Source organism: Channa argus, chromosome 22 (genome assembly GCF_033026475.1).
Source record: "Channa argus isolate prfri chromosome 22, Channa argus male v1.0, whole genome shotgun sequence".
Taxonomy (NCBI): domain Eukaryota; kingdom Metazoa; phylum Chordata; class Actinopteri; order Anabantiformes; family Channidae; genus Channa; species Channa argus.
The window spans coordinates 7873979-7889751 of NC_090218.1; the positions used below are offsets into that span (position 1 = coordinate 7873979).

The window sequence follows — 15773 nt, forward strand, 5'->3', positions numbered from 1 at the left end:
CAGTTGGGTTTTATAGACTTACATTTGTGTTAGTTTTATTAGGAGCCAAACACGCTAACTGAAGAAGACAGATTGCATAATTTTACTAAAAGTATAATTTTTTTTTTTCTTTCCTTATGTTACACACAGCATGAGTTCTTCTGCAAAGTGCATGATATCCTGCATAAGCGTGGGAAACATTTCGAGGAACTTGTGAGAAACTTGGATGCGTTTTTCAACCCGAGAAATGTAAGAGTTTCCTGTTGACCTCCCGTTTGCAAAATTTCGAAAGTTTAAAACGAAATAGTAAATAGTAGCACACACGCAGTGATGATGTGTGGTAACAGTATTGTGTAGAAATGTTAAGGCACTGATTTAGCATGATTTTTCTCGTCTTTCAGGTAAACTGTACAGTGATACTTAAGAATGTGACAACAACCGGAGTCAGCATTCAACTTCCTGAGTTAATGAGACACCTTATCATTTGTATCCGGAAGACTATCTTCAAAGGCAACCTCTGAATACCGCCAAACCTGTGACCTCATTATCAGACAAAGGATCTCTTGAAGCTTTTTTGTCGGTGTATGTGTGGTTATTGTGAAGTTTGTTTGCTAAAATAGGTTGTTTAATAAGTTACTAAAAAAATGTTTCTTTATTACATATTGTTTTGTGTTGACTTATCGCTAAGTCTATGTATTCGCGTCCTTCAGAATGATGCACAGCCAGCACAGCTCCAAACAGCACAATAGTAAATTGCAGTACAATGTAATAAATAGCCGTTTAGCAGATGTACTTTATCCTGTTTACTTAGTTTTAAATTAGTAAAAAAGTCACTGTAGCCACTTGATAACAGAAAAGACGTCTTTCCAGGTGGAAAATACAACACAGAAGTCGTCGCCTTTATCTAAGTGCTATCTAATACACCTGCTTATTTATTTTTCTCACCATATTTAACATAATTTAATAAGTTATGGCTGTTTTACTATGTATTTGAATTACATATTTATTGGAGTGTTTACGTGAAAAATAAATTTCCATCAGTGTAGCAAATATGCTTTGTTTTTATTATTTTATTGAATTCGTTGTATTTGATTTTTAAAAGGGATTTCTTCACAAGTCATCTTTTCTCGTGCATTCTTTTAAATTTGAGGTAAAATGTAAGGAGTTTATATGTATTTAAAAAAAAAAAGAAAAAGGGACAGACCCAATTTGTAATCGTATAAAATGAGACAAAATGTCCCACACCAGATTTGGCGAATGTTAAATTTCTCTTTGTAGTCCTAAAACCGCCTTCGGGACTTTAAAGTTGAACTAGATACCCGTTTCAAGATTGATTCAAAATTTTAATGATCAGAAATGTATCAAAGTATGCATGACACCAGCTGATAAATCCAGCTGATTCTTTTATTCTATTTTAAGACTAGTGGGAACTGCAAATAATAGTTGTAATAATTTGGATGCAAAATTACTAAGTGTAAACTTTGGATAGCATTATAACCAGTTTCTCCGAGGCAGAAGTTGTTGGCCTACTCATGTGTGAGGGCTTCAATTTATTTCACTTTCATTTACTACAAGCATGAACCATATTCTGCATTGCCAGATAAAGCTCTTTTGTTTATAGCGGTATCACACTTCTGCCTTTAAACCACTTTCTCACCCTTGGCTCGATTGTTTGTAGTTTCTTAGTATTCAGGAAAGCAACACTTCAGTCACCTTCACACTGATATGTGTCTTATCGATATAGTGTATGTTTTCATTGTGTATGAAGGTAAAGAAAAAAAATGTCAAGATTGTATAGCATTGCGAAATTATGGACACAAATGTACTAGTACAGTAGTGGTGGCATGTTTCAGTTTTAGTTGGGCAATATGTGCATCATTTGTACATTGACCTCAGTGGCATTGTGTTAGGATTTCTAAAGGTAACAAAATAGCAGTGAGTCTGTGAGCCCTGAATTGCTGGCCATTTACAGTCTTATTTAATTTGCAAACAAATATAGATATATATATTATTGCTCACAAATTTAAACACAGACTTAAAGACCTGAGCTACATGACAATTGTATAGCAGTTTTGTGTATAGCAATATTTTTGTGAATTGATATTTTACTCACATATATGCTATGTTTGCTCAAATGATCACGAAATGATTTTTACTCAAGCTTCCAGTTGTTGCTTCACTGGGACCTGCTTGTCTAGTCTTCTGTAATTCGTTGGGCACTGGGAGATAAGAGGGACGAATGGCGGTTTAGAGGGACCTCTAGTGGGTTAAACTTGCCATAAGTGGTCAAAGGTGAACTTTATCCTTCAGATAACCAGTACGATAACTGCAGTTGTCCTTTTGAACTTGAATATATGTTGAATGCATTTGCTATTTTGTGGCATACAAACAGAGTAGTAGTAACTCTACACAGTTGTTGTAAGGTAGATTTCTTGTGTCCTGTCCTGAGTAAGTTAATTCAGTTTATTTACAATGATGCAATAGTTAATTAACTCTGACACGGCCCATGCTCACAGAATTGTTTTGTTTTTTTCATTTTGTATTATGATTCCAAACAGGCCTTTTGTGTCTCTTGCCTTAGATTAAATGACGAAAGAACTCTTCCATCCATCAAACCCAGTTCCCATCCCACAGCAGAATTTGTCTTCCCTTCGATTTCCCTATATTAAAATATGTCTCTGCTTCTAGTTAAAAACGTAGTCCAGCACTCAAAGTTTTTTATCACTAGGTCTTCAGATGGTATCACCTGGAGCAACTCTGGAAAAGCAGGTTGACTATGATTACAACCTCCATAGTGTGAGCAACAAGATGACATAATCGGAACTGAAAGGTGCTCTGAGTGATGTCATCTGGAGGCAATTTTTCAGCCAGAAAATGAGAAATATTTTGATGTAGGGACGTAAGAGGGAAGTTTAAAGGCATTCATGTACATGTATTACCCAAACTAGATCCAGAAAAAGCAAGTTCAATATCTCAGAAGGCATCCTTTGAATTAGGGCTAGTCAAAATCTGGACCTTTTTTCTTAGAAAACATGACATGAACCTTTAATATCTCATCCAACATTAATGTCCATCTGCCATTGGCTGCAGAGTTTTGGTTGTCCTATCCACGTCGTGCTGTTGTATATAGTTCCCTTTTTAAAAAAAAAAAAACTTCAGTAACATTTTTGGAGGCTGGGGCCTCAGAAAGACACTTACAGGCAACTTTAGATTCACATCTTAACCAAACATGCACATCTTTGGGAGGATAAACTGAAAGTCAGGAGTCCACATATCCTGTCATTATTGTCAAATTATCAAGTGCATAGAGACATGTATCCTTGAAAATCTGGAGATGTTGAATTTCCCATTGTCGTCGCCTTTTATTTTAAACCCTTTTAATTTGCAACATCTGTCTCATTCCAAATGGCAAAGAAAGAGCCTAGCAAATGAAAAGTAGTTCAGTACCGAATAAGCCAAGGGGAATCGCACAATAAACTATTTTGATATGTCGTATGTGTGCAGAAGCACCGGTGGGTTTCAAAACTAGCAATGGCGAAACGATTAGGAGTTCAAATGGTAGCTGGAATATTAATGGCTGTGTGAATCATTCAGCTCCGTAAGAACGACAGAAGAACCCTGTTTTCGTTGGAGTGCATTCAGCCGACCGGGGTGCCCCAGAAATGCATTTGTGTCGGGAAGCTCTCAGCCTGGCAGTGGTGAGATGGAGCTCTCTGGGAGAAACATGTTTCCCCACTCTTTTCCCCTTTGCCTTGGACAATGTACCCGTCAGTCAGTGACTTGATGCAATGTGAGAGCTGTGGGGAGGCTTGCCGGTGGTGGTGGTGGTGGTGGTTGGGTCTCTGTGTGTTGTTCATCTGTGCGTATGTGCACTAGTGAACCGTGGTTTCCTCATTACTAAATAAAGAGAATCACTCTCCATTTCAACCATGCTTATTATAGAGCCAGTGCTTTTTTGGAACCTTTCTCTCTTATGTTTTTATTGAAGGATAAACAAACGGAATTATTTTTATTTTTTTTATCATTCAATCCCCATTTTAATCTTGTCGTAGGTTGAGAGAAAACTAATTTAACGTCTTTACAGTGGAGTCCAAAAGTCAGCGATGATGTGAATGTAATACAGTTTTTTAATGTAATATTTTTCAGTGCAATTGATGCATTAATGCCTTTTGTGTTTGTTTCTTTTTCCTTTGCGTGTTCACAGCATTCACTCGAGCTGCCACAGATGCCACAGGTTTGAGCAAAACCCGATGTCCAGTGTTGTCCCAGCATGATGTGACAGTGTTTCAAAGAGCTTCTTGGAGCTGAATGCTAGTAGGGTTGGGATCAGGTGACTGTGGAGGAAAGTCCATGTCACCCAGCACTCAAATAGTTATTGCAAAGCTTTGATGTCTATTTGCTGATTGAAGTCTTTGGCAAATTTGGCCTGTGAAAAAATTGTTTGTCCCCTGTCTCAGTGAGAAAAACTCCATGTAGTGATGATTGATGGTTTGTTTGGTCATCATTTGATGTGGAGAAGCTCTTTCCTCTCTTTCCTTAGAATAACTTTTTTTTATTGACTCATGCGTTCTTGCTTTGATGAAAATGTATGTTTTCGCAAAGAACGTTGAGCTATTGTTCAACCATATCACAGCAGTTTTGTTCCTCTGATGGGATCCAGTGCGTAACTGTGCGGCGAGTCTGTGATTATTCACAGCAGGAGCTCATATCGTTTGCCACTGACAAGCATCGAGGAGACATAAGTGTCTTGGTGTGTAAAAAGACAAGATGACACTGTATGATTCACAGATTATACAGTAACCAGCACCAAAGTTGCCCTTGGTGGCTGGATGGGGCCACACCTGGTGGGGTGGGGTGGGGTGGGATTCGAACCCGCTGCCCATCTGTAACCCAGCCCAATGCTCAACCACTGAGCCTCAAGGCCCCCTCCTACCAAGCCCCCTCATGATACTGTATTGTTGCTTTTTTATTTAATTTGAAAAATGTTTACTTAACCTTTATTTTACCAGTAGGTCCCTTGAGATTGGACCTCTTTGATGAGGGAGACCTGGCCAAAAGTCTCAATAAGCGCATCAATAACAACAACGTGGAAATTGAGCTTCATGAATGAAACATTTTCTACGGCATGTTTCTCTTAGTCTTAAATTCTTACAGGGAAATGAGTCCAGGAGGTTGTAGAGAATTGTGAATATGGTTCCAGGACCATGGTCCTGCATAGGAGAGTTCCACGTTCCATGTGAATTCTGGGTACTTTGTACACCATCCATGTGGTGGAGCAAGAATTATACATACTGTGAACTGGGGACAACAGACTGCATGGATATGAGGGACATTTACCCAGCATTGGCTTTATAAGTAAAAATAGTCCAGTGATGTTGTGTCCTCAGGGTCAGTGAGGGCCAGACGACCAGTGAGTAAAGAACACAGTGATGGTTTCGTGATGAACCGTAAACCACTGTGATACACTGTGTCGAGCCATCATCAAGCTCAGAAATGAATTGTGACTTATGCAGCTGGATCCTGAACTTCCCAACAAACGGGAGGTGACAGTTGGTGACATCTCTTCCTCCACAGTGACGCCGCAGTGACCCAGACTCAGTTGTACCAGTACTAAGCCCAGTTCTCCAACACCATGATACTGCCATCAGAGGCCTGATCACCGGGAATGAAGAGTTAGCCAACAGATTGGAGGTAGACGCCCTGACATCATCACTCACGGACATGAACTAGGTGTTTTTATTACATGGTGGTTTTGTGGTTAAACTATGAAATATTTTTTTTTATTTTAGTGCCAAAAAAAAAGACAGTTTAATTGGATTAATATTATATACTGTAACAAAATACAGTTAACGTAAACCAACGTAACTCACTCATTTAAAATGCCCTGAAGGCCTTGGACCATGTAAAGAGTGTCCCAACACGCTTTCCGTATTGTTTGGTCCCACATGTGCCAATTTCAAAAGCTGCGCCACGTGCGCTTAGCAACACATAACAGAATCACGTCCAATCCATTGTCATCCACTTATTAATCAGCAGAACACCAATGCTACTACTACTTGACTTATTTATTTAACGCACTAGCTTAAATAAAGCAAACCTGACTTGTGGACAATCACAAAAACTCCAACATCAGCTAGTTGGTGTTCATTAAATTGAGGTTAGTGCAGCATCCCTTCGGTACACTGAACATAATGGCTTCAAGTTATTTGAACATAACTCCATGAGGTCGCATGTAATTAACCAAGTGGAGCCACATTAACTTAACAACATGTTGTTGCATTTAAGTGGCCGTTTTTGTTTTTACTATTTATTCAACCAGATTTTGTGATGCCTGTTGTCATAACTAACTTAAGTAAGTATGTCCTTTAATTTCTCTGATTAATGTTGTCAGGGCTGTGAGCTGCCTTTTGCCTCCTAAACTTGCCTTACAAACTCCATCTCAATGTCTGATAGACCACCAAGATGGTGTTGGACTTTAGGAGGACGCAGAGGACACAGCCCTGTATCTATATACACCTGAAGTTGACAGCTTCAAGTTTCTTAGGGTCCATATAAATAAGGACTTAAGATTGCAAACCAGCACCTTTTCTTCCTTGGGACACTGAGGAGATTGGCATGGGAAAAAAAGGACACTTATCTCTTTTAATTTCTACATGTGCACCATCTAGAGGGTCTTCTCTGACTGCATCAGGGCCTGGTGTGGAAGGCCTGCAGAGCACGCGTCCAAGAAGCCCGGCATAACACCAGGCCAAAAAACTGCCGAGTATGCAGGACCACCAGGAAAGCTGGAAAACTAATCTACCACCTCACCCAAGACTCGGAAGCATTAAAGCAGGGTGTACAGACAGCTTCTACCCACAGGCCCTCAGACCGCTGAACCGAGGAGCACACAAACTTTTTATTTATTTATTTATTTATTTTTAAGTATGGACGTAGCATATCCAGCCAAAGTTAGCTGCTGAAACAAGAACAGAACATAACCACAGCAATGCTCTTCAGCTCGTGGTGCTGCCTTCTGCCGCTACACTGGGGGGGAAAAAAACAAATTCCCCGGAGACAGATTATGAAAATAAAGTGTATTTTTCTCGCTAGAAATGTCATCACAATGCATTATGATGCCAAAATTATGTTAAAACATTGGCAATTTCTAACTTCAGATAAGAGCAGTCTCCGTAGCAACCACCATAGCAACACAAAGGCCACGTTGCATTCCCGCAGTCTTTAGGCAATTAATAAACGAAGCAAGAGATTATAAAAAATATATATATATATTTTACTCTGACCCCACATTAAAATCTTGCATTTTCCGCTTTCTTGTTTTTCCCCGGCCAGGAACGGCTTCCTGTGACGTAGGCGCGCGCCGTTAGAAAAGAAGTCAACAAAAGCTTTGGTATCTTACAATTTTACAGCTCACGTTGTGAGTCCAGCGTGTTTTGCATTGTAGACCAAGGTAGCTATTGCACATTTTGATGTGCGACTGCATTGTCCTTGATCTGTACACACAGAGACACACTCGTTTAGTGCGGCTGACTACTCTGCTTCTTTATTGTGTTCCTGGTCGATTAGCCTCGGGGCTGTCTTCAGGGCCTGGGGCCAGTGGGAGCAGACGAGGGGGGAGGGGGGTTGGCTGCATCTGCTAGGGGACCTCCTTTAGGGGCCCCGCTGTGGCCTGACTCGGCTTTCATGCCTGCCTTCAAAGACACACGGCCCCGTGGAGGGATAGAGCAAAGGGAAGACGGTTCGTCATAACTGATGCTACCATTGTTTTTGTTTTGTTTCTGTATCTAGGGCGATGGAGTACGTCAACACAAGTGGTTTTTCAGTTTCACACCCCCGAGCTATCAGATATGCAGAATCTACACAGTAATATCAGTAGATATGTTTCCATCTAGAGCTCTTTGAATCATTCCTTTGTTTCCATTTTCATTTTGCTTTTTGTTTTTTGGTTTTTTACATTGTGGGAAACATGATTATTGTTCACAAAATGTGAATTCTTCGTCTTGATTTAACATTAACAAAAGTTGATTTTACGGTAAAGAATATTAATTAACTGGGCAAAGACATGAGTGTGATGTAAACCGAAACCTTACGTGCTTTTAATTTGTCACCATTTATTGGTAATTTTCACCACACTTGTTGCATTAAAATGTAAACATTTATAATAATACTGCCGCCCCCTTGGGGATTCTTACTTTTTTTTTTCTTTTTTATTATAATGCCTGGCAATAGGTCATATTTATGCACTTTTTTTAAATATACATTTTCCTTGTGCGCAAGAATGGTAAAGAGTGTTTAAAGGACATCGCCTTGGTTTCAGTGATGGTCCTGCCTGTGCAGGATGGGACATCATCGTGTCCTCTTGGCTCTGGGTCTTCTGGCTGCTCCTACTGTCACAAGAGTTTAGTGTCAGGCTGTTCAGACCAGCAGGGGCACACTCACCTTGACAGGATCAACTTGAAAAGGGCTAAATCCAGACAGTCAGGGTGGAAGATATTTGGACCGTTTATGATTCCTTTCTTTCTTTCTTTCTTTTCATTTATTTATTCTTTCCCTTCACATGTCCCCGCACATCTTTCATCATCATTTCCTTTCTTTTATCATGTCCCCGTCTTTTGACTGCTGTGATAACTATTCTTTTTTTTTTTCTGTCCTCTTCTGCTTCTTTCCTCGGTCTCTCTACACTATATCCACATTTTCTTAGAGAGGATTATTATGTTCAGCAGAGTGTATAGTGATCATATCTTCTAATCTGGGTTTGTGTGCAGATCTGCACCTGACCGGCTAAGTGCTTCATGGAAAAAAAGAATCACACCACAGTGAGTTATTTCTGGCTGGGTTAATCTTATTTCTCTGGGCACTTTGATAATGGAGAGGATTTGAATAATGAATGGGGTGTATAATACTTCTTCTTCAGGCCCACTGAATGAATTAAGCAAGTGAGGTTCTGTAAGTGTCTTACCCTGTTCCCCTTCTTTTGTCCTTTCTGTTACAGGGTATTATGCTGTATTTTTGGAAAAACACAAGTAAACACACATAATGCCCGACGTTTGTGGAGACAACGAACGAGTCAAATGCTACAGTGCTTTTAATGGCCACTAATCAACCACATGAAAACCATTAGAACCATCAGAAGCACCGGTGGTGTTGTGGTGGACAAGGGGTCAGCTTGAGAACATGTTTTTGGTTAATGACATTTGTCAGAACGCACACTGCATTGGACCTTGCTGTGCACAGCTGCTGCCCTGTCAGAAAGCCCCCCCCCCCCCCCCCCCACCAGCACAATGTTCTGGCTGATCAGTGCTTGCTTCATATAGAAACCACAGAGTTAACATTATCATCCCTCATCCTGGCTAAGGCAGGGACACATCTTTTGCTGTGTGTGTGTGTGTGTGTGTGTGTGTGTGTGTGTGTGTGTGTGTGTGCGCGCGCGCGTGTGTGTACACACATCTCAATAGTTTCTGCATAATGCATGTTGGGTTAGTTAGCCGATAACTTGACCTCACACACGGTTTAGAGTGAGACTCTAAATGTTTATCCATCACAGATGTTTGATTCTCTCTCTGCATAGCTCACACACTTGTTCAACTAGTTACAGGGCACTGACATTGTACAATTTAACATGGAATATAAATATAAAATAACGTTGGCAATATAAATATAATTGTATTTTCAAGCACGGTAACTGAAACAGTGGTCATGTTTTGGTTTTTTTTCACGTATTTTGCTACGGAATTAAAGAGCCGCTTTTCAACTGTCTTGCTACAGTTCTCATGTTTAAGAATTGTGTTAAACTTCCCTCTGTCTTCCATGTGCTCAAATGTGCCTTAACTTTCTTAAAATTTCCTCCTGATGATGTAGTTGACAGGACTAGCTTCAGCAAGAAGCAGTGGGCCATTTTGAGAAATGGAAGACAAAGTTTAATACATTCATTTAGTTGTTTTTTGTTTTTGTTTTTTAGTGTATGAACAATTACAAATTCATTGGAATACATGGCCAAGAAAAATATATTGGATTCATTAGAAAGAAAAGGGGGATTAATTAATTATAAAAAAATATAACTGAGTCATGGGGAAAGTGGGTAATGACAATATTAACAAATGAATTATGTGAGAGAACATAAGAGATGTCTGGTGGCTCATTAGGGGCAGAGGAGATGAACAGCACCTCCTGATGGAGCTCAGGAAGTGTTGACAACTCGCAGACTGGATTTTAATGCGAATTATGTTTAAAGGAAAAACTGCCAACAAAACCTTAGTTATTAATAGGCATTGCGTGGATGGATATTATGTGAATTTCTCTCATTTTATATTCCCTGAACATTTTGAATAAAGATGTGATTGAAAAGAAATAATTTAATACCATTCATGTACATGTACACAGCCATCATTTAGCCTCTACAAGGCCCCTCCCAAGTCTCAACACACCAGAATGATGCCCCTCACAGTCCCCAAGATTTTTACAGTGACGTCACAAACATCCTTCAGTAAGTCAAAAATTAATTGATGATTAATTTTTTCTAAAATGTTCGTGATTCTTTTCGGACTGTAGATTTATTAACTAATGGTCACTAATATGCGACACCTCTTTGCTAATTGTCCACTTTTGCCTGTTATAAGTCATATTCAAATACTTATGTAAAAGTCTTACAAACATGTTAAATATACTTTTAAAACAAAAGAGATTGACTAATAATTGACTAACAGGAGATCGACAAATATCAAACGCACATAAAGGTCTAAAAAAAAAAAAAAAAAAAACAGGACCAGGTAGTTGTGTAGGTTTCCAAGCTTTATTGTTAGCACGTTTGGCCTGTACAGTAAAGAATGAACTGTAGATCACACACTAGTGAAGGGAACACACTCTGCAGGTGGACGGCATCTCTGGATACACTTTGACAAAGGCAACCAGCCAGCTTCAAGTTTCCAGAGAGTAACACGATTCCAGCGTGTGTGTGCGTGTGTGTGTGTCTGTGTGTGTGTAGGGTGGTCCTGAGCTGGGTGATGATAATAGAAGGTGACTAATAGAGAGGCAGAGGAAGCTGCCTTCCTTCGCTCTGGTCACATTCTCAGTTGTTGCTACTGGCATCAGATGAATTATTGAGTTTGGGGTGTCTTGGCTCCAAACCCCTCCCCTCACATTCCCTCACTCTGCTCCCATGGATGACAGCCATCCCGTGTGTCCGTGTGTGTGTGTGTGTGTGTGTGTGGTTGAGAGAGAGAGCATGTATGTGCATGTGCACGCATTCTTCCGCAATTAAAACCGAGCTTTCATCCTCATTCTGTCAAAAATGGTCTTCGCTGCATGAAAACATCCTGAGCAAACACCTGTTTTCCTCTGTTCCTGTTTTAACTAGTGTAAATTCCCATCGTCTCAAACACTTTCATTAGGATTTATTCGTAGGTGTTTTAGGGTTTGACTCACATATGATTTTACAGGTAAAGCACCGTTGGGCTCGTGCACAGCTTCATTATTGCATAAGAAAATGAAATACACCTTTCAACTGCTGCTGAATAATTGAGGTGCCCTCAGTGGCCACATGGTGCTGACGCTCACCAGCCTGATTCAGCTCAACTTACCACAGATCCAGCCCGTTATGATATCAATACTGGTATTGCAAAGATCAATTATTCACACTGAAGCTCCTCTCGAACCCACGTTTACCTCATTCACCACCAAGATACAGTTTTTTTAACGACCAAACTTCAGCTGAAAAAAAAAAAAAAAGATAAATAATTGTCCACATTACTGTGACAGTTGGAAGCAAACGGCGACATGTAACATTGTCGTGGTGGGATTATTGAGATTTGAACTCGCCTTCCCCACACAAAACTCATATTTAACGGCATTAATTATAGACTGTGGATAATCACCTCTCAGCATCAAAGAGAATATTAATATGTGCCACAAACGTTTCCGTGCATTTGCAAAGAAACTGATCCTCCGGCTGAGACGAGCCGCACATAGTCTCACCGGGAAAATCACACAACCTTAGGCCACGTTGATGATTCTGGTGGATGCGTTTTATTTATTTATTATTATCATTTACGTGTAATTGATTTATTATTGCATTTTTAACAATGTTTAGTGGATATTTCCGAGGAAAGTGTCGTTGCTGTGAGCCACGAGCAGAGAATAATCACGAATTAAAGAAAAATATCTTGTTGTAAACATAAAGTCGAATTACTAAAAGACGCACGAAAAACAACTAATTCCAATCAAACCTCTCAGAGTTTTTAAGTAACAACAACAATAACAACAACAACAATAATAATAATAATAATACCGTATTAAAGAGATCAGTGAAAGCCGTGACTCTTTGCGCTAAATTAAATATAAATAAAATATTAAAAAGCAAGCTAATAATAATAATAATAATAATAATAATAATAATAATACTTACTCAACCAAACAAGAAAATTCTAATTCATACTTTAATGTCCCTTTTCCCTCTGTCAACCTGTTGTGTATCCAGTTGGTCTTTCCCCTGAGTCATCGACAGCTTCTGCCACCCAGCTCCACATTACTTCGTTTTATACCAATATATAATTAATATTGCATCGTCATTACTTAATAATTTCAAACCTCATGCCCGACAAAAACCCGGTGACAGGAAGGTATCTATAATTAAAGCTGCACTAATTAGGGAGGGAAGGGGCCATTACAAGCAGGAGAGGACTCGCTGTGTGCGCTCCATGGTGTGAAAATGGCTGTAAAAAAAAAGCGGAGGCCTTTTCCTTTTCTTCGCTGCTTATATCACATACAACAATGCATATTTAATCCCAGCAGAGGTTTACGAGCATTCATAAATAAAACAGTCGGTCGAGTTACAAAGATTTTATCACCTTTTATGCCGTGAGCTCCAGATTCAAATAAAACATAAAAGCACAAAATATAACAAAGTCGCTGCATCAGAGATTTTTTTTTTTTTTTTAGAAAATAACCAATAATTTATTTTATTTATTAAACTTCACACATTTTTTTATTTCAAGTGAAATCAAAAGTGAGGAAAAATAAATATTTAAATAGGTGATGTATATTTTAGCCCATATACCTGGACTATATAATAAAAAGTTCATCTGTAATGCTCCATAACACCTTCACATCAAAATATTAAATATAGCAGCGTGCCTCATTTATGACGGTGTCAGTTCCGTTTCTAAATAATTCAACATAAACAGGTTCAGTGCGTCGTTCTGTGTCAATTACTACCACAGTTCAGCGAATCGTTTTTAAAAATCGTGACTTTAGAGGTGGATGAGTTTTTTTTTTTTTTAAATCCCTCACTGTTGGACTTACATTCCTCTAAAGTAAAAAAATAAGTGATACTACAGTGTACTTCCACATGTGTACAGTCTTCTCACAAAATCACATCTTTCTTCATGTGTCTTCAGTTTAACACCACTGTTAATGAAACAACCCGTAGACATCGCCTTTAAAGATGTTGTAGGCTTTAAAAAAAACAAAAAAACAAAAAACAAAAAGGTGAATTAATGCCCCTGAATGTGACAAACTGTCAGGGTGAAATTTACAAAATAAATTCACAGTGTGTGCAACATACATGAACCACAACATTAAATCACTCATCTCACAGACCGATAACACAATCTTTTATGAGTCATGTGTCGGAAAAAAAAAATGTGAGTGACACCAAATGAGAAACTCGAGAAGAAGAAGTCTTTTTTTTTTTTTTTGGGAGATAATCCGAGACGAGACGTGAAGAGCTGTTGATAAATCCCTGTTAGTTGGGTTATTATTAATCACTCGATCAAAAATGTAGTAGGCTATTTTATTCATGATGTGTGAAACTCAGTGCACCGCCGAGTATTTCATTCGTTTCTGTTTTTGCCGCTGGTTGCAGAACCACACTCGAACCACGTTCTTTTTCAGGTCCAGTTTTTCGGCGATTGCCGCAATTTTTTCGGACGAGGGCCGGGGCTGGATGGCAAAGTAAGCCTCCAAGGAGCGCTTCTCCGGCGCGGCGATGGAGGTGCGCTTTCTTTTCCTCTCATTCCCGTTGAAAAGGTCCGGCTTGCTGCTTTTCTCCCGGTACGCAGCCTCGGCTTCCTCCAGCCAGGCCTGGAGAACCGGCTTGAGCGCTATCATGTTGTTGTGGGACAATGTGAGAGACTCGAACCTGCAGATGGTGCTCTGGCTCAGTGAGCCCACTCCGGGGATCTTGAGGTTGGCCAGCGCTGACCCGACGTCCGCCTGGGTCACCCCGAGTTTGATCCGCCTCTGCTTGAACCGCTCCGCGAAGGCTTCCAGCTCCCTTGGATCCGACTCCACGTCGCTGACGCACGCCATGCCGCCGTGCACCGACAGGGAGTGGGGGTGGGCCATGGTGGCCATCGCCTGGTGCAGCTGCCCCATGGTCTGCAGGTGGTGGTGAGGGTGCTGGTGGTGGTGCCCCGGCGTGTTCATCCCTGGAGGCTCCGGAGCACCCATCCCGGTAACTGCCAGGCTGGTGGAGAGGTGATCCAGGAGATCTCCGGCCTCCAGGGTCTGTCCGAGGTGGTGGTGGTGGTGGTGGTGGTGTTGGTGGGAGGCGATGGTGGAGGGGACGTGGGAGATGGGCACGGTGGTGGAGGACGAAGAGGAGGCTGAGGTGCAGGGGACACTGCTCATGGTATGGTAAGTCACGTCTGGTTTGAACGGGTGACTCTTGCCGTGAGAGACAATGCTGTCAGCAGCCGCCAGAGCCTCTGCCCGCGCCAACAGGCTCTCATCAAAGCCTCCGAATATATTGCCCTGCAGCTGCAAGCAAGAGTGCGCATACTGGAGTCAGTGGGGAATTGTGTCAGGCAGCTCTCAGGATCTAAAAAAACATTTTCCAAAGGCAAGCAGCGCCGAGGAGAGGAGAGAACCCTCCTCAAAGCGCAGGTCATAAAAATTAATATGAAAGCAAGAGCATTGCTTGAATAGACATGTGGATGAGAGGGAGTGGGAGGAGGGGGGAGGGGAAGTGAGGGGTGGGGGTGGCAGACAGAGGAGAGAGACAGAGGATAGAACAAAGTCCTGTCAAATCAACTTTACAGACATTTCCAGAGTGATATTTTCCCCTCCTCTCACCCACTATACTCCACCGCCATTCTCGCCCGACCTGAACGTACCTGCGGGGCGGGCAGACAGACTCTGCGCATGCCCTCCGAGCCTGAGTGCAGGCCGGGATACTTGGGCTCGTGCAGAGCCGGGTGCATGGAGAAATGCTGCTTGCCGTTCATGGTCATCATCCTCCTCCCTGCAAGCACCTCGCAAGCAGTGTGGCCCCTGACATGAAAGCCTGGGAGCGGACAGCTAACGGTGCTCCTCTGCTCTCCGTCACCAGACTGAGCTGGTAGCATCGGCAGCGCGCCTCCCGGCATCCCTCTCTCCCTCTCCCTCCTCCTCTTTCAGCCTCCCTCCTCCTCCTTCCCTCCCACCTGCTCCTCAGCTCAACTTACAAGTTGCAAAATGCGCGTAAGCGTCAAATAAACGCAATTAAATTGCAATGAAACATTCTTATGATTTTATGATTTCGACGTGCTCCAAAGTATTTGTGCAGCCACTAGTTTTTTTTTTTTAGGTTTGTTTTGTTTTTTGCACGTGTGTTCGACAGCGTACACACAATGACAGACCTGGGATCAGGATGCTCCAGTTCCTAGTTTCAGCACCACGGACAGCGCAGTTGGTGCTGCTCGTGCGTCCTGCGCTCCCCGTGGCGCCGAAACTGAAGTTAGGCCTGTTAGGCTGCCGACCAGCTGACCAGAAGGCACTGGCCTGGTTGCCTCGCATGCAAACGCACCATCATCGGGGCT

General features: G+C 41.3%; 1 protein-coding gene across 1 annotated transcript; it reads right to left on the bottom strand.

Moving 5' to 3' along the window:
• Window positions 1-12985: 12985 nt before the first annotated feature.
• pou4f3 (POU class 4 homeobox 3) lies at window positions 12986-15273 on the bottom strand. The gene is made up of 2 exons (XM_067491569.1): window positions 15090-15273; window positions 12986-14733 (listed from the first exon to the last, which is right to left on the bottom strand). The coding sequence occupies exons 1-2, from the start codon at window positions 15207-15209 to the stop codon at window positions 13786-13788; spliced, it is 1068 nt and encodes a 355-aa protein (XP_067347670.1). The 5' UTR covers window positions 15210-15273; the 3' UTR covers window positions 12986-13785.
• Between the last annotated feature and the right edge of the window lie 500 nt (window positions 15274-15773).

What these genes read in the sequence shown, in the direction of transcription:
- pou4f3 (XM_067491569.1), bottom strand. Translation starts at nt 15,209, where the DNA reads ATGATGACCATGAACGGCAAGCAGCATTTCTCCATGCACCCGGCTCTG. An exon ending in TCTGTCTGCCCGCCCCGCAG is followed by an intron (nt 14,734 to 15,089) that starts GTACGTTCAGGT and finishes TCTTGCTTGCAG; the next exon opens with CTGCAGGGCAATATATTCGG.